This window comes from Sesamum indicum, linkage group LG7 (assembly GCF_026168435.1).
Source record: "Sesamum indicum cultivar Baizhima isolate 11 linkage group LG7, ASM2616843v1, whole genome shotgun sequence".
NCBI lineage: Eukaryota > Viridiplantae > Streptophyta > Magnoliopsida > Lamiales > Pedaliaceae > Sesamum > Sesamum indicum.
This window is the reverse complement of record NC_142663.1, coordinates 14,772,520-14,797,302: the sequence shown is the minus strand read 5'-3', so window position 1 is coordinate 14,797,302 and position 24,783 is coordinate 14,772,520. Positions and strand designations below refer to the sequence as shown.

Below are 24,783 nucleotides of genomic sequence, written 5' to 3'. Positions count from 1 at the left end.
TGACGTACAAGCAGCTCACAAAATATTGTATTTAGCTCTAATCCAACTATTGTTAACAATTAGCTTTCATGCTTCCATTTCAAAAATCACCCATCAATCACAATTACTAGTCTACAAGCATTCCAGATTTATGGGCTTTAAAGCAAAGATAAAGCCTTTTGAATCCATCAATCGATTTCATTCTTTATATTTTCACTTTTTCATTCAATTTTGAACGAAAATAAAATTGAAAGTCGGAGGGATTCATACATTGAGTTTTGCTTTATTTCTATCTCTTCCTCCTAATCAAACACCAAACTGTCTTTTATATATTCTTTTTTGCTTTTATTTTTTTATACTCTCATTTTTTCGCTTCAACCAAATATACTTTTTGAAAAAACATCAATTCAGCATTAGGGACACAAGTGTAATTTACCCCATAAATCCAATCCACAACTCATAACAGAAAAGAATAAAAAATGGAAAAACCGGCGACGACCTGCTATACGACGTCGTAGGGTGTTGTCGAAGATGATTGGCGAATCTTCACGGCAGGCTTACTTTTCAATCCCAACTCTAAAATCAGTACTAGTAAAGGAGAAACCCGAGTTGTTCTCTCCGACAATCCAACAACAATTGGATTACACGGTCGATTGTGCTTCGATTTAGGCTAAAAGAGGTCGCAATTTCAAGAGTTTTGCGAGTTCCGGCTTTTTCCCTGGTGGGATTTCATTTTTGCGTTTTTTTGATGTTAATGATTGTGGGAAATGCAGAAATGGAGAATTCAAATTCAGAAGATTTGTGCGGTGTAGAGCAGAATGAGGAGTGTAGGATCAACGATCCAGCGTCGACGAGCTCGTCTTACAGATTGTTCGGTCGTCAGGCCTCTGTTCATCAAATGATGGGTGGCGGCAAAGGTATATTATCGGCTAATGAAAGTTATTTCTGAAATATAATTTAGTTCGGACTGCAGTTGTTAGAAATTAGAATAAGCTCCTTGGCTCCATCTACTGCTTTTTAAAATTTTACTTAATGATGCTGCTAGTTTCAGTTTTGCGCTTAGTTACTGCTGAATATTTACAATGTCACATGCTGATTGTTTTTCTGAACTATGGAAAAAGAGTTTTATGAAATTTGCTGTTTAGTTTAAGATTGCAGTTGTGAGATAAGCACTATGTTTCTTACGCTTGTATGTTTGCAACTGCTGCCTCCATTTTATACTGGCTTCCACTTCTTCAACTGAGCCCATCTCACTGATTTTTCACTCTGATTTTTAGCTGCTGATGTCATACTGTGGAGACGGCGTCATGCTTCATTTGGCATACTTCTTGTTGCCACTTTTTCCTGGCTATTAATTGAGCGCTCAGGGATATCATTTTTATCTCTTTGTTCAGATGTGTTGCTGATTTTAATTGTTCTGCTGTTCCTCAAGGCAAACTATGCTGTATTTAGAAAAAAGTATGTTAATTCTACTATTGGTATGTTCAACATTTCAAAGTTCTATTGTTTCATCTAGGAATCACCTGAAATCTTTTTATTGCTCTTTGCACAGGCAACCAAAGACACTACCAGAACTAGTTCTATCAGAAGAAATGGTAAATAATGCTGCTGCATCATTTCGTGTTAAAATCAATTACATGCTGCTTATGGCTCATGACATTACTCTTGGCAAAGATTTTAGACTTTTCTTCAAGGTTAGTGATTTATGAAGTGAGTTTGCAATTCTATTTAGTGAATAACTACAGAGGGAAAACTTCCCACCCGATTCCATGTGCCTCTTGACTATTTTTTCCCCAGTAGTTGCTATAATGATGTTAATCATTATTAATTCCACAAATAGCCAAAGGTAAGATTTCCAGTCATTTATCAATCAAGTCTCAAGTGTGATCCAAGTGCTATTAGTGCCAGCAGGAGGTGTTAGGGAGCAAATATTTAATTTTGGTGAACTCTGCCATAATAACATCCAGCTATATTACTTTTTGCTTGCTGCACGAAGTGTTTAGAGCTCACTACTAATATAGATAAAAGACAAGTGGAGATGTCCCGGGATTCACGTTGAAGTAGGTTTTTGCTAACTGCAACATGATCTAGATTCCACAAGTTTTATGTTTCCTGACATATGATCATCGGCTTCTGATTGCCTACTTATTTTTCTGACTACTGTTAGAAGTATGACTAGTGCTGCTGTGTTTTCTGTTGTTTTGTTCAGTTTTATGAAATTTGAGGACTCACTATTTAATGAAAACATTCATGGTGAAACTCTGCTGCACACCTAATTCTTTTTTCCTATCAAGTTCCAAATCTCTCAACTGGTTACATTATCTGCATGCAAACGACATGGGTTGCTTACGTGAGGCCCATTCTCTATATTTTCTATTTATGTTTGTTTTCATGTGATCTGAATTTTGTCTTATTATATGTGAGACACCATGAATAATATTTTGAACTTTATATGTGTACATCTTGCCCGCACTTATTAAACTCACTGTTGATGATCATAGTTCAAGATGTAAAGAGTTGATGTGTTTGACTTAAAACCTGAAACGCCATAAGCATCCAAAAAATAGTGTTCTGCTGGGAATAATGGGCGTCTGGTTTAGGCCACCCAAAATTTCATGACACATTCATTATTTACTTTGCACTTTTACTCAGTGATTCCACGAAAAGGGATGAAGTTGCCTTGATGAAAATTGCAGGTTGTGATTGCTTTGTGGCTCTTGTCTGTGATTGGTAGCCTGATATCTTTCTTCACTCTCGCATATATAGGTACACCGGTCTATCTTTGGTTTTTTACCTGCTGCATGATGCTGTGCCATTTTGAGATCTCTTGATGTCAGTCTCTTTTTGTTTAGTTCTATAGAGATGACTGTTCATTATATCTCCAATGCAAGCAAATCATAGATGCTATGTAGTTCAACCAACATCTTGGTCCTAGCTTTCTGAAAGATGGACTCACTGGAACATACTTGTAAACTTGAAATATTAGGGGCAAGATGTTATGGAGATGCAGGGGCATATCTGTGGATTGTGCATTTAGTTTCTTTTCAGGTCAATTTGTTTAGTTTGTTGGAGTCTTTACCATTTCTGTTATGACTATGAAATGCAAACTTTTGGCTTATGAAACATGTGCATTAGAATAATGGCCATTGAAATGTGTGTTCTTAGGTAGTTGTAGCAACAAATATACATATGTTCTCTTTTATGTGAATTTAGTTGAAAAATGTTCTGAACCTCTATTTGCATATGAAAAGATGTTCTTAGATTCATTCTTCAGTGACGTTTTTAATGTTGTTATGTTGATTTGTGAAGTGGTCTCCAGTGGTCTCACATGTTGTTATCTCTGGCAGCTGAGAAAGCCTACAATTATCGCTGAAAAGTTTATTTTGTTACTTATTTTCTACACAGATGCCCTTGGAATATGGTCAGATCACAATCCTTTTATTTTCTTACATTTTACCATTGATAAAGCAGGAATCATTCTTTCCATTACAATTCCAGCATTGTATGACAAATTTGAGGACCATGTTGATCGCTTCGCGGGGATGATCCACAGAAAGTTTTCGAAGCATTATAAGATAGTGGATGAAAGTTTGCAGAGCAGACTGCCTAGGACTCTGGCCAAGGAAAAAGATCCTTAACTTAGACGAGCTGCTCCTTCGATTGGACCAATATGTCGTCCCCTTCTTTTGAGTACATGGAACAAGGGAATTAAAGGTTGGCTTCTCATTTCACTGAACCTTAGCGAGTAATCTCTTGAGTCTGTTGTTGGTCGTAGAATCAGACGATCAAGCGTGTACAGACATTATCACTCTTATACCCATATTATTTGTTATTATTCAACAACAAATCCAACCATTAATGATATGAACGAGGTTTGTTGACTTCAGCATTTACGTTGAATGGAAATTGCATTTTACCCTTGAGATGACTAATTCAATAATTATATAAACCACTCCTAAAGTTTGAGATATACCGGCACTAAAGTTTTTAAAGTTACATATACCTCACTAACCATTATGATGATCTTACATATAATTATAAGCTTTTATGGTATTATCAGCATCATATTTTAGTAAAATGATAAACTTTAATTTAATTATTAGTTTAAATTATAAACGTGTCTCTAAAAGTTTTGAGTATGTTTATACATTGAAATTTATGTAAAAATTTTAATATTTCTAACTTGTGATAAAATTTTGAAATTCACATCTCAGAAAATTAATTAGACCAACTTAAGAAAGTTTAAGTACAACTAGACCAAATATCAAGCATCGAGCTGTAATTATTAAAAAGAGAGCCTATGGTCCGTAGATAGTTAAGATAAAAATCCTAAAAATCAAGCCCTACTTCCTAAATACCAATCCCCCAAAAATGAAATCCTGGTCTCCATTTCATTTTACACAAATAAAATCTAAACCTCAAACTCAAATAATCTGAGATAAAAATAAGCGAGTGAATAGAGGTAGTTTCAATGTCGTCGGAGGAACCATCAACCAACCAGTCCACCACTTGATGGCCAATGCCTCCGGTGCCGTCCCTAGCGTTTGAAATGACAGAAAGGCAAGCAACATGATCAGAGTCGTTCTTCAAGAACCCGGCGTGAATTGCGGAGGACTTCAGGTTCAGGGTAGTTGCGAGGAAGACTTCAGTGGTAATCATCTTTGACCCTTAGTCGTTGATTCATTCAACATATATTATTATTTTATTTTCAGAATAATTTTGCATGTTTTCAAACACATTACTTTGATTATTTTTTGAAAATATTAATTAAAATTACATGTTATTTACATCTAGCTGTTGAATTGAGGTATTATTAGGGTGTATTTATAATTTCATAAAGATGTGAGATATTTATGTAATTAGACATATAAGTATCACTGTAATTTATACTTAAGACAAATGTCTAGTAAAAGGACCATTAAACCATACTTGATTAAGGTAGCCCTAACTCAGTGTTTGTACTGAATCAAGGATTGAATCTACATGATAATTCATTTCAACCTCTTTTAAAAGGGGGCAAAAAGAAAAAAAAGGCAAAAACAATTGTAACTTGACTACGTACATACGTATATCAGGCCTAGCGCGGGCGTAAACCTACCACCACTGCTCCCAACGGACCATATACAAATATAATTTCATTTCATCCTATTTATTGCCCTTGAAAACAACTAGAATTGTCCACCTTCAAATGTTTGTCCAAACTGCCAGTTTCCAGGTACTACGTTGTAGCTGGTAACAGTTCTTCCATCGCTTGTGGTGACCCGGAACGAGAGGCTTTGGCCGTTGAGGTAGGAGTTGCTCTGCCAGTTCTGGCCCCAGTTTCTTGACATGGATTGCCATCCAGTTCTTGACCCTTTGATCGACACGCTGTGGACATCACCGGCGCCGGCAACGTTGGTGATCAGGACTAGGTTGAAGTAGGAGTGGCCGTTGATTGTGAACCTTATTCCCCCCTTCTTTCTGCAGGGCACCCTGTCAAAACCCAACACAGATTATGTCGAGACTGGATTAAGAGGGTGTTCAGCTAAGTTTATTTAATTGATTATATAAACTCATACATCTTAAAAAATATTTTTAAAACTCGTACGATATGTTAGATCTTATTTTAAAAATAAGATAATGGAGCTTATAAGATATTAGTAATGACAAATTAGTAATTAATTTAAAGAATTTTATTAAGATTTTAGAAATAAGTTGGCAACTCACTTTTTTGGTTTTTTTATAAAAGAGCTTGTGAGCTCCAGATATCTTATCTTAAGATATTTTTCTAAAAAATTTATCAAACACTTTGTAATATCTTAGGCTCATCCAAACACCCATAATAATATAGCACCAATTTGGAATGGAAGATCTTAAATTACATGTATTAATCGTATCTTTTGTGGTGAAAAATTCTAACCCAAATTGAGAATACACTTGTTGAGTGATTGATATACAATTCAGGTGATTAATCACATGTTAAGTTTATCATATTTGCTCTGCGATTAATTTAGTTCAACCAAACTTAATTTGAATAAGAATTTTTCTTGTGTGGCACTAAGATATGGCCTCAAACACTATTATCCTTATCCTACTCAAAAATCATTTGGGCTCAATTAGCCTAAGTGAAGTTACCTTCTGAAAGAAACAGGGACGATTCCAGCCCGGTATTGTGCAATTTGCAAGAAAGCAGGTTGAGCCAAATCAAAGTGCTGCCGAGGCGGGTTGCACCACCCGCCGTTGTTGTTAGGCAGGGACGGGTTGGGCGGGCAGAAGTTTGTGGCAGTGACCATAATGCTGCCGGACAAGCACCATTTCGGCTGGCCAGAACACCTTAGCTCGAAGCAAGCCCCGCAGCTAAGTCCATTGTTGAATAGAGCAGTGCTGAGGGCTGCAGTGTTGGTGCCGTATCCTTGGCTGTACAAGTTGCCATACCCACAAGCACCCCCTGCATTCATAATAGCCAAGAAAATGTATCACTTGTTGGAATTCCATGATAAATCACCTTTTGGGCTAGCATGTTGTCGTGTGTGACCAAAAGCTTAATGATATAGGTTAATGCCACTGTCACGAGGGGAAGACGTGTGGTCCCATTACAAAGAAGTGGCCATTGTGCAAAATTGGGAGCACCTTTTCGGTAGCATGGCATGCTGTTGTGCCCTTAATTTTGGATAATGTTTAAGAGGTTTTGAAACTCTTGAGTTTCAGGCAATCACAATCATTTATGTACGATGAATTTCATATGAATGATAACGTTGTTATGATTGCTCTCAAGCTATAGGTCCTGAAACCTCCTAAGAACGACACACATTATACAATAAATAGAATCTTGATTTCAAAATACAAAAAATAAAATCATTATCGTCAAAGTGACCTATGTATTTCTTCTTTTCCTAAAGTTGTTTTAACTCACCCATTGTGCCCGAAGCATCCCCACCACCATAGAAAGTGGCGTAAGCGCTTTGCCACCCTCCGTAATCGCCATAAGTGGCTCGTAGACAAAAGGTGAAGAAGGAGAAGAGTAGTAGAGAGAGCATGGACATTGTTGGAACAGCCATGAATGAGGAAGAAAGAAGTGTTAGGTAGGAGTGAAGTGGTGATGAGAGGTTTGTGCACATAAGTTTGATGAATGGGAGGGGGTTATTTATATAGAGAAGACAAGAAGGGGGCAATGTGAGTATATGTCAGTGTGGATGAAATTGACAAGTTTGAACAAGAGGCAACAACAAGTGAATCACAAAATATTTGAAGTCAGAAAGATGCACATGCACTTGCTCCAACTTGAACTACCAACTGCTAATCCCATAGACCCTACAAGCACATGCACTTCTCAACTGTTTTCCACAATCATCATCATCACCCCCCCCCCCCCTCTCTTTCTTGATTAATTTTTAATCTTTTTGTGAGTTTCGTGGGATTATGTTTTCTTTGATTAGCCTGAAATTACGCTTGGCAGGTATATATGTTCAAGATTTACAACAATATTGGCACCATTAATTTGACTCTTGAGATTGGTGTTACACATTTTAGATGCAAAAAGTCAAGCTCCCATCCTCCAATTCCTCCCCTCCCCCCCCCCCCTCTCGCTAAAAAATGAGTGATTATGACTCCCTTTACAGGAAAAATATAATTTTAAGAGTTGGTATTTTTTATTCTGCACGAATTAATTTTATTTAGTCATGTAAGTTTAATTTTAGCCATTTTTTGATGAATTTGGCCGAAAATTAAATGTAACTTGCACATCATCTAATTAAATTGTAATTTTAGTCCTGTAAATAAAATCGTATAGGATAAAAAATGCCATTCCCTATAAATTATGGAACTATAAGTCGTTTTGCAAAGCAAAATGTAGAAACAACAAGTTGTTTATACAACAAACGACGAGATCATAAATCGTTTACAAAGATATTTATAATTTATCCGCTAAGTGCAATCCTTTGAAATAGAGGGATTTGCAATTCAAACTTATGATAAAAAAAAAAAAAAAGTAATACATTTTCACTAATGAAGCCAATATGTGATGGTGAAGCTCCTATCCTTAAATTCTTTGCAATTTACGGATTTTACGATGATGGTTGAAATTTTTTCACGATTTGATGGGTCGAGCGAAGTTGTACATATTCTGTGATTGATTTGCATGGAGACGAGAATGACTAATTATAAGATAAAACAAATTATATTTATTGCATTACTAATTTGCTATGGTTACATTTGATTTTAGTTAAGTTTAAAGAAAATACGCATTTGTAGCTTAATCTTTGTAATTAGCCAACCTTCTTAGCTCCAAATTACACCAAAAGGGAAGAAAAAAGTAGCTTAAAAAATTGAAACACTGATTAATTATTTAAGCATTTGCTTAATTTAGTGTTGCTTAGTTTCTACTAAATTAATTTAATTCAAAATGTAGAAAATTGTTTGGTCAAATGAGCCAAAAGTCAATAAAAGACAAAAATGTGGGAAAAAATGAAAAGTTTGTAGAGCTTTAATATGTGGTGTGCAGAATGTGTCAACTTGTTTGGTGAGTTATATATATACATTTTTTATTCGTTTAGGGGTCACCTCACATATAAATGCTATTCACTTATATGAGATTATGAGAATTTATTATTTCATTAATACTGTAATATGATTATTATACACAGATGTTTTTAATTATTAATTAAATTCTCAATCTAACCATATAATTATCATTTTGATTGAAAAAAAAAGAGAGTTCGGCACAATATTAATTTGATGATAGGGATATTAGAACCGAATTGTCGGTTATCGTCTAATTAAAAAAATTAGATAAAATTTATATTCTAATAATAATAATAATAATAATGTCGTAATAGAATGACCAAAATGGGTATCACATAAAAATACTAATTATACATTTTTGTGATATTTTTTTTAATAAAAGTCATAATTATATTAATAATTTATTAAAGTAAATTAAAATTAACGAATTATAATAAACTCATATAAATTTCATACTAGTAAAAAGACATAAAACTTCAATGTATATGCACACATTGACAATTACATTTTAATTTTTTAAAAAAGAGGTTATTTTATTATTTATAAATAAAATGGTGGAAGTGTTCCACCGGCCACACGTGGCTAGCCCACAAATTGCGCGATTAAAACAAGATTATCGGGAGGGTAAGTAGGATTTCGTTATCATTAGTGTAATAATTAATTAATGATTTCATCATAATTAAATATAAATAGTTAGGTAAAAGTAGAGATGGAAAAAATAAACATAGTGAAGATTGTGATTAAGGGTCCCTACCATGTTAGGGCACATGCAAGATGGCCCCTCTTTCCATCTCTATATCATTTTCACAATCTTCTTCACATTCATTTACAATCACACGTAAATACCCAAAATTAAATAAATATGTAAAGTCTACATTGCAACGGGCTTGTTTAAAATTTGTCATGATTATAAATTAATATTTTTATTATTTATAATATTATAAATACCCCTCTATAATTAATAATCATTTAACAAATATCCCCGTAATAGGTTGTCGACAGGAATATATGTCAGACAACTATTGATTTTAAAAGGATATTTATAATTTTATAAATAATAAGAGAATATTATAAATTTTAGAAAAGTCTGTTATAATTTTTTTCCCTAATCAATACAATAATAATTAAAAAAATTAAATATATAATGGATTGACTTGTGAAAATTAATTAAAAAGAAAAAGGAAGGAATATATGTATGCATGGTCGGTTTCTTATTTTTTTTAAGATAAATAGAATTTATTACGTTGTATTATATACTTAAATACCAAAATCTAATAAAACATATGGATAATTTTAATAAAAAAAATGAGACTATTATAGAAATAAATAGGGATAAGTACGCCACCCTTCTCTGAGATTAATTTGATGTAATTACACATATATCTTTCGTGGTTTGAAAAATTACATATAATACTCTTGATATTTGTTTTCGCCCAACAAATAGATCTATCTGTTAGTCAAAATTTATAAAATTTATTGATATTATTAAAATAAATAAATAAAAATTCACCCTCAATTACCTTATTCTAGGTCAAATAATTTTTTATGATAAAACTACCTTTACAAAGGTGAAAATGTTAAACCTTAAATACATTTGTGTTTGAAGATGTATAAGAGTAATTTGATCAGCATTAATTCAGTAATAAATCAATCAGGGCTAATATGAATTTTCGTTGTTGCTAATATCAGCAAATTTGGTGAATTTTGACCAACAGTGGAACTACTTGTTGGACAGAAACAAACTTCAAGGGTACTAAATATGATTTTTTTTTAAAAAAAAATACAAAAGATTTGTGTGTAATTATAATAAATCTTAAAGGAGGGCGGTGTAATTATACCAAATAAATATATACTTACATTTATAAAATTTAAATTTATAATTTCTTTATTGTGAGGTCTCCATCTTAATCTTTTTTTTATGAGACCTGATTGATTGGATGTATTAATTTTTCAAATGTTACTCACTTTAAATATAATAGTGTCGGTTTTTATTTATTTATTTAAATTAGATAGAAATTAATAGCATTTATGAAAATGTACATCCAGCAAAGATTATATAATACAGAAGAAGAACAATGATTCTCTCACCATATCATAACTTTTGTCTCTTCCATATTAGAGCAAAGAATATTTTAGAGGTGAATTTTGGAATTTACTTACCTTTCACATTCACGAATCTTGTTTACCTACATTCTTGATTTTTGTGGGGTTCTCCTTATAAAACATGTTTTTTTTATCTTTTTTTTTTCTTTTCTTTTTTAAAGAAAATATAGTTAATTTGAGTTGGGGTCATGGTGGTCTTAGGGACAGTTTGATCCAGAGATGCTTGGAACCTGACAAAATGAATAGATTGTTGGAAGTTTTTCGACTAAAATTCTCTCATACTCAAGTCAGTTGGATTCAAGATTGAGGAAAAGATGTGTAGATTCTCTCAACTATAAATGGGCGTACATTGATTAACAAATATTCTGGGTTTTTATTTTTTTTACGCATACACCCAACATGTTCACGCATCCACCCGAGTTTGAACTCAAACCACCTCTTGAAAATTTTGAGCTCAAGTGTCTGTCTGATTGTCCCTAGAGAACATATTTTGGTGTATTTATAAGGTCAGATATCATATAAAAGTACGGATCAACGTGTCGTTATCTCAACCTTCTGCATGTAAAATTATCAACAGTTATAATTTTGGGTCAGTGGGTCGGTTGACTCGGATTTGGTGCGCCCCAACCCAAAATTAATATATTAAAATATTGTTAAAAACTCGATTGACAAAATGTGAAATTGTATGTGAATTTTTTTTTTTTATTAATTTCAAGATCAGTTTAGGATTCATAAACATGTTATTGTGATGAGGTAGTGAAGATGTATTCTCCTTTTCCAATTAAATTTGATGATTGGCAGCTTGAGCAGAGCCACAAGATCTTCAGATATTTTAAGCTTTTCACCAAAAAACAAGCCCCTTCCTTCACTTTTTCAATTATTCTCTTCTCTTTCTATTCAAAACCAAGAAACGTATAATAGAAGATGTAATTTGATTTTATTTCGTCATTTTTTTATTGTTTCAAGAACATTTTGAATTATGTATTATAAGAAAGGGGAAATAGTATATTAATTGGTTCGTTAAATTTATGTTTAGAATCACTTTTAATTCTTCCACTTTATTTATTGATTTCAACGTTTTCAAATTTTAGTTTGTCTCAATTCGATTTTTCTGACAATTTTTGAGTGAAATTGTGAGTGAAAAATAATTATTTGACAAGTACATAGCTTCGTCTGTAGGGGGATTTTTTTTTTTCTAAAAAATATAAAAAAAAATTAAACATAATTAGGTCGTATTATGAGATACGGATGTGTTTTTTCAAACAAACACATTTAACATGCAAACAGAGTAACGTGCCCCGACCATGTTGCACAACATGACTTTATTTTTCTATGCAGATTTTGATGCTGGAATAGACAAGAATTCGCCCAGATTGTGTTGCACCACACCATCTTGGTGTTTTCCTGATGAAAAATTCTAGGCCGGACCCAGCTGCAGCCGAGCCTGAACCAATTATATGACAACTGCAATACATTTGTCATGTGATTGGTGTACAATACAGAAAAAATAATCAATTACAGATTAAGTGTATCACACTTGCTCTGTGATTGGTTTGGTTCGACCAGACCTGATCCGTGCAAGAATTTTTCTTGACATAGAACTTCATTGTCCAAATAAAAAATAACACATCCAGACTGTGTTCCAACTCTAAGGCCATGTTTTCGGTCCAAAGTCACGTTTGTACGAGAATCCTACTCCTATCATGATTTTACAAACTATTTAGCTATTTTAATGGGTGGATCCAAGTATTTCAAAGAGACGAAAATTATTTTAGCTAAAATACGGCCACCAAAGATGGAGTTCTTAAATAAGGGCCAACATTTAGCAAAGAAAAAATTTAAGGGACTAAAATAAGAAAAATAGACTTAAATTGATCGTTTTAACCTCTAAAAAAGTGAGAATTTCAGTAATATTTTCACCACTAAATGGTCGAATGAGCCAATATGAAACTAAAACTAAACTCTAGTGATGCTAACATCAAGATATTAACTTGAAGAATTAAAGTAATTATAAACGCAAGTTTAAGGGATCGATTATGATATTTAACCTATAAAAAAACTTCATATCTATATCTTTGCACGCGAGTCGGAAGCATGCATATACACACACATTTTTAAATATATATTTATATATTACTTATATTAAATTCCATTCATACTTTTATTTATTTATTTATTTATTTTTGTAAATTCACGTATTCTTTCCCTATATATATATAATAAAAATATTGATGAGATCTTGATGTAACCAGTCAAGTTAGAGTTTTCAAAACTCTAAAGCCCCAAGTTTTATTGAGGTGCCATCTATTAATATCTATGTTAGTGTTTGTCTCATTTACAATATTTTATAAATAATGATTTATTAAAACATATTATTAGTTATTTCAAATAGAAATAATAATAGAATTTATTTTTTTTTAAAAAAAGGAAGTACAACGAAATATTGTGATCCATCAATACCTGAAATAACATCCACAAAAGGGACATGGATATTATCCAAATTATTAAAATTTTTAGGGCTCCCCCCCCCCCCCCCCCAATAGTCCCCATTTGCTATCAAGACATTACATTTCAAGAAATGGACCCAAAATCCTATTGCAATATGTAGGTCCAAGGAATGGACAAATTGAAGAGGTAATTAAGGAGATGGTAATGTTTGGGAGACACAAAGATGCCCCACATGAATGCAATTTTGTTCACAAGCTCCTTTGTTGGGCATGTGCAATTTTGTGGTTCTTCTGGGGGGTGGTAGCCCTATGTTTTGGCCCCTTCTCAGGTTACAAGCCAAATTAATTTTGGGGTCCAAACACACCTTTTGTTTTTTTAATTTATAGACTTTACCGGTATTTATAAATGCTCAAAACAAGCACTCATCACCCTATTCTTGAACATAGTTGAAAATAGTATTTTCATTTTACGAATTCTATTTTTGAGCCGCTTAAATTAAGCTGATCGAAGTTTATCAACAGTGACAACTTAGAGTCGATTCTTGTACCTAACGAATTTTTTAGAATTATATTATGACAAAATTAAAATTATCGTCATCTAACATTATTTTCAAAGATAATTTCTAAATATGGGATAGATTAGTGGTAAAAAGTTTTAACTGGTAATTACTTTCTTAAATAGATATTTCCCCCTCCCCCTTCAATTTCTAATCATTTTTCTCTCCTTAAGTATTCCATATTTCTGACATAAAAATTCTCTACTATTTATTTCAAATAATTTAGTATTCATTTATTAAAAAAATATATATTTACACACAGAAAGAGTATGTCATACACTCCTGCTATTGTTTTCATTTCAACAAATGAAATCTAACAATATAGTTTTATATAGTGAAGGAGAAACCTTGAAGAAAAATTGGAAAAAAATAAATAAATACCATGATTTTGTACCAAGTCATATTCTAAATAATAATAATAATGATGATGGTGCAAGTGTAGAGACAATGTAGCACTAACCTACAAGTCTGTTTAAGCGTCAGCATCCAAACATGTCCTAATCCCCTACAAATAATTATGTTAGGACCATTTACACCTTTCTCTCTCTTCTTTTTTACATGGCTGCTTGTACAAATATGACGTTCTCGCCAAACGTGTATATATTTGTTACATGTGAGAACAAAGTGATATTTCTAACTCGCATCCTGTTTGCAACCACATAATCTCGAAATGAAGTCATGTGACCTTACAAGTCCACCTTCTGAGGATTTTATGATGGTGAATATATACGGGTTGCTACCATTTCATGTTGAATGAAAATGAAGGATTTGAGCTGCTTATAAATTTAAAGCTTTATTTTTCTGTCGAGATGTCTTTTTTTAAAAGGGAAAAATGGTGGCGTTTTGGTGAAAACCGATAATTCTTCGAGCAAGAACGTCAAAATCAAATGGATAAGTGCACATGGCATCAATATATAAACAAAAAATTCAATTAGGATCATGATGGTTTACGTCTCAAGCAAGAATTTTGATTTTCTGGGATTGTGTCAAACATCAAGAGGATATGGTAACATGATGCGAATATTAGGTAGTTATATGGGCCTTTCTCTTGTCCCCTTACACCAGCAAAACTGTCTCATTGTTCAGACATCTTTGTACTCTCAAATGCTGTGTGTGTGTGTGTGTGTCTTGTATATGATTATCATGATTGTCGGGAAGAGTTTGAAGACTGACAAGAATACCTCAAAAACATTCGGGAACCATAGCACGATAATGTTGAAGTTACTGATGTTACAACAGGTATCCAGAAAACATTGGGGACTTAATAGCAAGAACAACGACGGAGTTAGTAGGTGAACTTAGGTTACAACATCGGACGGGCAGACGTTCTAGTTAATGAATAATGTGCAGTTCTCATTACATTAGACATACAATGATTATCAGACCGAGTCCCCCCTCAGTCAGTGAACGAGAAGCTTCACGGGACAAGTGAAGCAATCAAGAACAAAGATGTGATCACAAAAACAACAAATGACTTTTCAGTCGGACGAACAACTTAAATCTGGAAACAATTGCCACCACGATTAAGAATGAACAACATCGACGAACCTAGAATGCTAACGAAAACCTAAGACCCCAGTTAAACGTAAAAGGAAAAAAAATGAAAAAATCAGGTGACTCTGGATGTTAAAACAGCGGTGTCAGTCTATTAACAATTAAAACAAATAGGGTTGGATCACCGGGACGAATTGGGAGAGAACCTGAAAATATCAGAATGTACTGCTGCTTTCGCTGGCGGAGATAGACGGCCCCTCAGTTTTCACTAAATGAGAGCTTCGGCTACCGATATCAAGACCTTGGAAACGGCCAAGAGGGTCCTGGTGGAACGAGTCAGCAAGGCCCCGTACGTGAGCAGCTGAAAGCATCGGGTGCTGATGACTCGACATGCCCGTCGGGACGGCATGAAATTGCTGCATTTGTATGTTCTCGTTTGGGCTGGATTGGGGTGGAGAGGTAAAGAAGGTGGATTGATTGTATGGAACATGCTGCATTGCCAAATTGAACGTGTCTGAAGTCGAAGATATTTCTCCAGTAGCAAGTCTGAGTCTCTCTACTTCTTGCTTCAGTGCTTCGTTAAGGGCTGCGTTTTTAAACAGCTACATCATAAATATTTGCTAAAACAACTAAAATAAATCAACAAAAAGTACAGATGCATTTGTTCTTACCATCACGCAACTGAGCTTGCTGTTCCATGGCCTGTAACCGAAGCTTGAGCTCCGTATTCTCATTACTTAGTCCAGTCGTATCTCTCTGCGATAGAAAAAGTTTGATTGAATTGAGAAAATAAAAAGATGTCAACAACTAGCATATAGATCCTTATACAAAAAGTTTATAAGCATTGGGGGAAAGATTTCGATTCTGCCAGCCTCTTCCATCAGGAATCCTTCTACCGTTCTTTTCAGAGTTCTCAATTTAAAGCATATATAGTTACTGCTATTCCAACATTTTTAAGACAAGGCTCTAGATGTTTTCTTAAAGGCCGATAGCAGGGGCAAAGGTTGTCACAAGATGGGACACAAGACCCTGTTTTATTACAGGAGAAATTAACAATTAGACCGCAAAGACTGAAACATCCTGGGGACAAAATGTGGGAGGCTGTTTTACACAGAAAAGGCAGTACAACATTGTAATACAATGGAAGAAAATTAAGATCATTGAGAAGTTCTTTCCTTGAGAACTTTTTCTCATTTGGAGTTCCTACCCAGAAGCCTAAACTGCTCGATGTACGTAACCACGTTGTACAAGAACATGTACTAGTGACCAGAAGACCGAAGTCCATCAGTCCTATCTCAAGTTAATAATTTTTATTACACTTATCATGTGATTAGTGGATGTTCTTAAACTATACATCATTCATATTACAAGTGTAATTTACTTGCCATGTCTTGCGATGTGATTAGCTTGAATCTGGCCACACTTGGTCCAGACTAAAAGTTCAGAAAAAAGCACAAGCTCGAGTTCCAACACTTAAAGATGAGTTTCTTTACACTTGCCCAAGATTTATTTTTAACAAAAGGATTTTGTTCATTAACAGATGGATATTTGTTTGAAAGTCAAAGAATAAAACAGAAGAAAGAGGAACTTACAAGAAACACCCACAACATGAAAGAAACATATATATCAACTCTTTATAAACCTCAAATTCAAGAATATGTTGTCTGTTGGAGCAACATAATCTGGCAATTTATATTACCACATTCATGCTAGTTGCCTTTATTTTGACTGTGTTAAGGTTTGTGGTACTAGATTTGGCAATATCAATATGTAGACAGAATCTAGGATTTATGATCCTGTCCACTCATAGTAATTTGCTATACGAATAAGTATAGAACCATGTTACTACAGATCAAAACTTTCTGTTCCGACCAACTAGAGCATCAGTTTATGGAATGCCTTAAGTAGTAACAGAAGGGGGCAATTTCAGGACAAATACCTGGAACAGTGTCAGCTGAGCAGACAGAGTTGTGGCCTCAGTTTGAAGTGTCTGAACTTTTCTCTCCAGCTCAGATATGTAACGGGCCTTTCTCTCTTTTGATCGAGCAGCAGATTGTCGATTCGCCAAAATCCTGTGTAATATTACCGATGCATTAGTCAATTATACAACAGAGTCCAATACGATTGATGAAAGAAACATATTTCAAGCATGCTAAAAACAACTGGATAGGACAGCAATGAAGTACTCGACCAGACAAGGGCATGAACAACGATAAATACTTGAATGGTTCGGTTGTAATATGTTGGTCACGATGAAACCATCAAAATAATGATGACCACAGTTGAATTTCCAAATAAGACCATTACAGAAATCATAAAATAAGTTTGAATCAGACATCGAATCGAGATCTTGAAACCTCACAATCAAAAACAATGAAAACGGTTAGTAAGACAAACATGTGATCCTCGATGTTCGACCAAGCACTACATGATAATCTAATAATCCAGACAACATAAACAAAAGCCGTAGTGTCAGTTATGAATCTCGGTCTAGAATTTACATGAATCCATCGCCTAGATCAATCCAGATCAAAGCACAATTCCGAGAAGCTGCTAATGCACCGTAGAAAGAATCCAACCCTTTACTTAAAAATAAAACGAAATTCCAGCTCCTTGGAACAATGCAGTTCCATTGCAGTCTAGTAAAACATCAGTCAACTTGGTAGACTAAAACCTTAAGACTCACAAAGATCTATTTCAAGATCCACTCCAACACAAGTAAATCCACCAAAATTCACCTCAGAAACTCAAGATAACAATCCATACACACATATATGTGTAAGAAAACTCATAATTAAATATAAATCAAAATTAAAAAAGAAAAAGAAAAAAAAAGCAAAAGAAAATACCTTTTGGCGCGCTTAGGATCAATATTCCATAACTCAGCAAGCTTATCAGGAGCCATTGCTTTCTTAGCTTCAATGCTACTCTCATTAAACAACAGGCTCGAACTGTCCACCGAATTACTATGCCTATGCCTCGGCCTAGCTACACCATCAGCGCCGCCGTTCTTGTTACCATCGTCCGCCCCCGCCCCGCCACCCGCATTGTCGAGAATGGAGTCACCAACACCAGATCCACCGCCGGCGCCACCGCTGATCTTCTCGATGTCCATGTAAGTAGAGAAGAGATCATCCTCGGATCCCATCTCCTCGAAACTCCCGGCCGGCGCATCAAAGGGGTCGGAAACCAGATCTAAGTCCTCCGGCAGCCGAAAGTTGACCTCAGAGTGGGCTCTACGGTGGTGGGACGGCCGCATTGCCGCAGAAAACGGCGGCGGTTGGCTCAACAAATTCTTGGAGTTCGGATCTTGCATTTGTCGAGAGACTGTGGCGTCTGCGACTCGGTGTGTGTATGTGGGAATGGTTCTAGTTATAGTAGTGGTTAACAAAAAGAAGAGTTCCTCTTTTATTACAGTTTGAGATTAACTGTCCTTTGGTTCTTGGAAGAGGCCGTGAGAGAAAGACTGCTTGCTTCCTTCTTTTACTACTGGGTGATAACTGGGGGGTTGAAATGAATGTTCTTGGGAGGTGGGGTGGGGTGGGGGGTAGTGGGGGGTGGGGGTTAGGGGGGTGCTTTTGAGGATGCGATCATATGATGGTGTGGGACTGGGGGGGGGGGGGGGATGCATGGGATCAGACCCTGACAATGTAAGCAAAAAGTTTTTCTTTTGATGCACTTCTTTTTTTTTTTTCCTTTTATTGTTCTCTTGATAAATTTCTTTATGATGTACTTCATTTTATGTGTGTGGGCATCCGTATGAATTTTTTTGTTGTAAATTCTATTTTATTTTTTATTTTATTTAATATATATTATATTTATAAAGATGTTATTGTATATTTTATTTAAAAAAATTATCACATTATTAAATAAAATGGAATTTACATGGGCATATAATGTTGTACAAGGTGGCCATTAATGGATGAAAAATTAGGGTTTCGGTTAATTTCAAGATTTCGAGGGACTTATTAATAAATAATCTAACTAGCATTCGAGAAGGCCTTATTTGATCAATAAGGTTGAAATCTCATTTATAAAAGATTGTGAGTTCAAGAATGTAGGTGTATGTCTATTTCGATAATAATTTGTTGTTTCTTTGTCTCATTTAAATATATACATCGACTTGAATTATTAATGTATTGAAATAGATGTTGAATTGTATATATTGAATGATGTAATGAATCGATATATTATTAAAAAAAAAAAAAAAACTAACCAACGCTATATTATCTTTATATCAAATTCTATTGAATATCTTCTTCAAATTATTTTTTATTTTTTCTAGTTTTATTTTGCCCCGAAAACCCTAGTTCAATTCTTGATTGAACAATTTCAAGAAAGTTCTAAGGTTTAGGGTTTAAGATTTTTTAATTATTATTTTATATTTTTTCCTTTTTCTCAAAATTAGGTTAAAATGGAGTCCATGTGACAAAATGTGTTGTTTTCAATTTAAAATTGAAATTCTCACTCCAATCATCTTCATTTTCTTTTTTCCTCTTCACCTTTTTCTTTTATAATTAATAATTAATTATAAATATATATTTTTTATAGGAATAATTAATTATATAGTATTAAGCCCATAAATTTGAGTTCTTTTCTCCGTACGTAATTAGTACACAAACTGCCTATCCTTGCTAATATATATATGTTTCCTAATTATAATAAAGAATCATTGCAATTAATTTAAATTTCATAAAATTAATTAATCATTCCTTTCCATCAAATTAATGCATGACGCACAATAATTATAATTACTTAGATTTTATATTTAAAAAAACAGCAAATTTCATTAATTTCAAATTCAATTTAAATCACTACAAGAAAATAACTAAATAATTATAAAAAAATAATACTAAATTCAGCATCAAATTAATTAGCAAATAAAATTTTTGTTGTCAATCTATATTATTAATATATATATATATTAAATAATTCATTGCTAAATTTTCGTTGTTGAATTCATTAACAAATAAAATTTTTTGTATTAACTAATGAAATTAACAACAAGAATTTCATTTACTAATTAGTCTGAAGTTAATTTTTTCGTAGCTACTGAACTATTTTCTAACGGTGAATGAGACATTAACTAAATACAATCTCATTAAGTATGACTAATTAGTATTTGTTTCATGTGACAACTATATATTTTAGACCTTTAGGAATCAAACATTATTCCATTAAAAGCAAAGATTTTAATAATAAGCAACTTCTTGAAAATAAATGAATCAGAAAATATGTGGGTCAGCAATCGGTATTATTGGAGAAATAAATGAAATAAAATATTTATATCATAATGTGTTTGACCATCTATGAAATTAAATTAGCCATAATATTTTTTTTTTGTAAGTTAAATAATAATTTAAAAAAAGGCAATTATTGAACTTGAAAATAATGCAATAAATAATTCTAGAAAGCTTTATTACAATTTCCAACACCCTCTCCCTCTCTTTCCCTTGTAAAATTTTAATCAAAATTTGTTTGCAATTGAGTATTTCAAGAAAAATAATTGAGTATATTTTATAATATTTACAAATATTTTTTTAGGATATATAATAATTTAAGGGGTAAATGTATAATTAAAAATAATTCAGGGAGAAAATGTAAAATGATTTTACAATACAGTTATCAATGATCGATGAGTGGTCTATTAATTTATCCTAATAAGCAAAACTTAAATCTGTAAACATAAAATATTAATGTATTTTCCGACCGCACAAAATTTATGTATTTTACTATTTAATGTATTTTTATTGCACATATTTCGTTTCTGTCCGAAATGGACCGCAATAATCATAGTGAAGGTTTCATGTCATCAACTGTAAATCATTTGTTTCTCCTGAGACCTAACGAAAGGACATGAAATTCATTAAATGTTAGGGAAAAGTAGTTGAAGAAATGTCAATTATTTGTGATCACTATAATTTTCACAACATATGTTTGCAAGCTATCAATTTTGTGGACTTGTGGTTTGACAATTGAGATGTTGCAATTTGCCCTATCCCACATGCCATCTGTAAGTCCCTTTCTTTGAATAATATTCACGTACGAACTTAATATAGTATGATGAAATAATCAAATCAAATATTTTGAGATTCAAATAGACGAAACTCAAATAAAAATATGTAGATTATTGTCCTGTGTCGATATTATTGTAATTTTTAAAGGTATTTTCAATATTTTTTGCTCGCTCAAAAACAAAAATCTCACATAAAAAAAATAAAAAATTGTTACCCTATCCCATAATTTTAATATTTAAAATTTCAATTGACTTGGGCATATGAATTTTTTAAAACAAATCTAAATATTTACAATTTGGTTTCTAAATTTTGAAATTTTATTTTCCTTAATATCATCGTAGTTCATAGTATAAATATATATATAATGGGTATAATCCCAATTTTATCTGAAAAAGACTATTTTGCTCCTAAAATGCCTCAAAAATTGCAATTTCACCTGGAAGACCCGTGTCTTCCTAATCGGATCGGATCCAACGACCCAACCCTGACAATCCGAAACTCGTGGCAGACATCTATTGGACAATCAAATCCCCTGTTTGACGTTATAAATACTCCATGCTCAATGCGTTTTATGGTACGTTGTTTCTACTCACCTCTTTATTTTAGATCGCTCAGGCTCGTTAGCTCGACAACGACCTGCTTACTCGACCTTCTGACTTAAGCGCATCGAGGGTCTTAGTTGAGGCCACCCAAGTAAGCCTAACGATCTGCTTCTCTTTTATCAAGACCCTTACATCAGTTTGGGAGAGTTAGCGACCTTGAACCATTTGAAAGACCAGTTCATCTGACCATGGAGGTCGCACGAATTTAAATCCGGATCAATATATATATCAAAGAAAAAGATAGTCATAATTCTAACATGACACTTGAATTTTTCCTATCTATGGATAGACTTATTTGACACATGGTCCTTTTAATTTGAAGAATCAGAACAAAGCTTAATGATAGACATTTATGTCAAGAGGATAATGTGTTTTTTAATGCATAGCTGCTGCACACCATCTCTAGTAATTATCAAATCTTGATGTTGATCTTAGTGGCTGAACAATCAGCTCTTTTCAAATAATAAGTTTGAGATTTTATTATTAGATATTGTAATTTAAATTTTATAAATATGAATATATGTCTACTTTCATAATATTTTTTTTTACTTATTTGCTTTTTCCTAATATTTTTTTATTTGAATTTTTAGATGTATTTAATCAACATTTGATATTTTGAGACGACAAATAATGTAATAAACCATACATGGTTTCTTGTTTATTTAATTTCCATTGATTGTATTTGTTGTTATGAAATTATTGATGTATTTAATCACTCTTAATAATTAATAAATCACAACTAGTTTCTTGTTTGTTTTTTGTTTAAATATATTATTCAAGTTTATATAATTGATGTATATGAACGAAGCAAATGAATCGTACAATCGAGTTTTATGAATATAAGTATTGAGTCTACTTTGAAGTTTTAATAGTAATAATTATTTCTTTGTTGGTCGATTTAGAAATATCAATATATTGTGTACTGAATATTGTAAAATGTTATTTAATTTAAAAATATCAGATTATATTTATTAGTAAATAAATAAATGGGCCCAAATGAAAGCAAAATGCAAAAGGAATTGTTTCTTGAGCCATCAATTCGGAGAAGGGATAAGGATTTGGTGCTAAGAATTAGCATTTTTGCATTTTCCCATAACCTAATTGTGATTAAGTGGAATAAGGTATCATTATCAAAATTCTCAACCATCCTCTTCCCAACTCCGAAAGGTCTTCCGCACCACGCTCATTTAAATATTTATATTAATTATACAATTGATTCACGTCCCATCAAATCAAATTTGGAATTGTATTTTTCCCACAATAAAAATCTTAATCAAATTATTTTAGTTAAACAAAATTAATTATAAGATGATATACTTTTCATGTGATTAATCACGTCAATTATATAACAACTACACTACAAATAGATTAAAGTATGATCTAATAATTAGTTCAAAAACAACCTACATTTCCCGAACCCTTCCCACATCCAGAAAATCTCTCTCTCTCACTCTCATTTTGTTGGTAATTTTTATCCCTCTAGCCTCTTTGGAGGGAGCAAACTTCTGCTCTCTTGGAATTTTTGCAGGTTGAAAACAGAGCAGCTGATGATGTTTATGTACTTCTTCCCTTTGGGAAGATTGTGAATTTGCTGCCTTGGAGAGAAGGAAAAAACAAGAGACCCACTTGTGATTCTGTCGTGAAAATGAATTCTCTGCTCTCTGTTTCCTTTGTCGTCCGATTTGCAGTCTGTTTGGTGCAAAGAAATCCATAGTGGTTGAAAATTTTGAAGCCCTGACGTGTAGAAATTGAGAGTTGCGAAGCCCATGATGAGTTTCTCTCTCCGGCGCCACCGGTTACTCCTGGACGAGCCGCCGAGTAATGGAGGAGGGGCGAGGTCCGATACCAACATGGTGATCATCATCGCAGGCCTCTTGTGTGCTCTAGTATGCGCCGTTGGTATAAACTCAATAGTAAGACTCGTGCTCAGGTGGACCGGGAGGGCGAACTCCGACGCCACTGCCGAAGCGCCGCCGCGGTTCGGCAGAAAGGGCCTCAAGAAGAAGCTGCTCCGCCGGATTCCGGTGGCAGTTTATGGGTCGGAGACTGGGGTCTCGTTCACGGACTGTCCCATATGCCTCGCCGAGTTCTTGGATGGGGAGAAGATAAGAGTGTTACCGAAATGCTACCACTGCTTTCATGTTAGGTGTGTGGATATGTGGCTGTCCTCGCATTCGTCGTGCCCCACGTGCCGGCGGTCTCTGGCGGAGGAGCCGGTGGAGTCCGGCGACGGTGGTCTGGCTGACGAGGTGGTTTAGTTGCATCTGTCTTTGTTGCTTTTGGTAGTTAGAAAATGAAACTAATACAAGGAAAGAATTGTTCTTTTTAGGTGGATATGTTTGATTTGAGCTTGGTTGAAATTGAATTAATTATATGATAAGTGTAATAAATTTTAATTGAATTTATTGTATTATAAATATAATATATTTATTGTGTGATTGATATATAATTCAAAAAAAATAATTAATCATATAACAAATAAAAAATATTCTGTAATGAATTTTGTTCGATTAAATTTAATTTGAGTAAAATTTTTTATTTCATTGTACTGTTTGCGATTCCTTGTGACTATGAGTCGTCAAAATTTTATTTTTAATCTTATAATTACAGATATGTTGCACTTTTAGCTTTTATCTTATACAAAAAAAAAAAAAAAACATTCGATACTGTAAATTTTATAATTTTGACACATATAGTATTGGATTTGTCGGGAATTGATGCATATATAAATATAAAAATAATTATGAACTTATGTTATTAATTAATTATACGTATTGGATTGAGTGCAAACGTCCAGATTAAAGGTTCTGATTCCTCTACACCTGGAAAAGAAGTGTCACTCCGTCCAAGTACCATGTATTTCATTACTTGAACCAATGATTTATTCCTAAACTTCATTAGAATCGGATTTAATCATTACAATAAAAAACTTTGGTATTCTCTCTCCACATCAATTGTAGATACAGTGATTCAGTTACTAAATTACAATTCAAAGTCCCCATTCCATATATCGTCTATTTATATAGGTGTATTATAGATTGGAATTTAATAATTTTCTACTTTTATTTTAATTTAATTGTTAGTT

General features: G+C 33.4%; 4 protein-coding genes across 8 annotated transcripts; 2 read left to right on the top strand and 2 right to left on the bottom strand.

Annotated features, from left to right (window-relative positions):
* Positions 1-420: 420 nt before the first annotated feature.
* On the top strand, positions 421-3,865 carry LOC105166985 (Reticulon family protein). Of its 5 annotated transcripts, XM_088882413.1 has the most exons (7): positions 427-658; positions 753-896; positions 1,257-1,437; positions 1,532-1,673; positions 2,676-2,745; positions 3,289-3,400; positions 3,478-3,620. In XM_088882413.1, exons 2-7 carry the CDS (start codon positions 755-757, stop codon positions 3,485-3,487), a joined length of 657 nt encoding a protein of 218 aa, XP_088738539.1. In that variant the 5' UTR covers positions 427-658; positions 753-754; the 3' UTR covers positions 3,488-3,620. The 5 variants fall into 5 exon arrangements, with proteins under 5 accessions (XP_020550871.1, XP_011084827.1, XP_088738539.1 ...); XM_020695212.2 differs by lacking the exon at positions 3,289-3,400 and having other exon boundaries at positions 421-658; positions 1,374-1,437; positions 1,532-1,574; positions 3,451-3,865; XM_011086525.3 differs by lacking the exon at positions 3,289-3,400 and having other exon boundaries at positions 426-658; positions 1,374-1,437; positions 3,451-3,865.
* Positions 3,866-4,881: 1,016 nt separating this feature from the next.
* LOC105166984 (expansin-A2) lies at positions 4,882-7,091 on the bottom strand. Its single transcript, XM_011086522.3, has 3 exons — positions 6,872-7,091; positions 6,094-6,406; positions 4,882-5,451 (listed from the first exon to the last, which is right to left on the bottom strand). The coding sequence occupies exons 1-3, from the start codon at positions 7,074-7,076 to the stop codon at positions 5,148-5,150; spliced, it is 822 nt and encodes a 273-aa protein (XP_011084824.1). The 5' UTR covers positions 7,077-7,091; the 3' UTR covers positions 4,882-5,147.
* Positions 7,092-14,883: 7,792 nt separating this feature from the next.
* On the bottom strand, positions 14,884-18,601 carry LOC105166983 (transcription factor RF2b). The gene is made up of 4 exons (XM_011086520.3): positions 17,929-18,601; positions 17,019-17,151; positions 15,751-15,835; positions 14,884-15,665 (listed from the first exon to the last, which is right to left on the bottom strand). The coding sequence occupies exons 1-4, from the start codon at positions 18,393-18,395 to the stop codon at positions 15,295-15,297; spliced, it is 1,056 nt and encodes a 351-aa protein (XP_011084822.1). The 5' UTR covers positions 18,396-18,601; the 3' UTR covers positions 14,884-15,294.
* Positions 18,602-23,079: 4,478 nt separating this feature from the next.
* Positions 23,080-24,103, top strand: LOC105166982 (RING-H2 finger protein ATL73). Its single transcript, XM_011086519.3, has one exon. It carries the CDS (start codon positions 23,465-23,467, stop codon positions 23,954-23,956), a length of 492 nt encoding a protein of 163 aa, XP_011084821.1. The 5' UTR covers positions 23,080-23,464; the 3' UTR covers positions 23,957-24,103.
* The last annotated feature ends 680 nt before the right edge of the window (positions 24,104-24,783 follow it).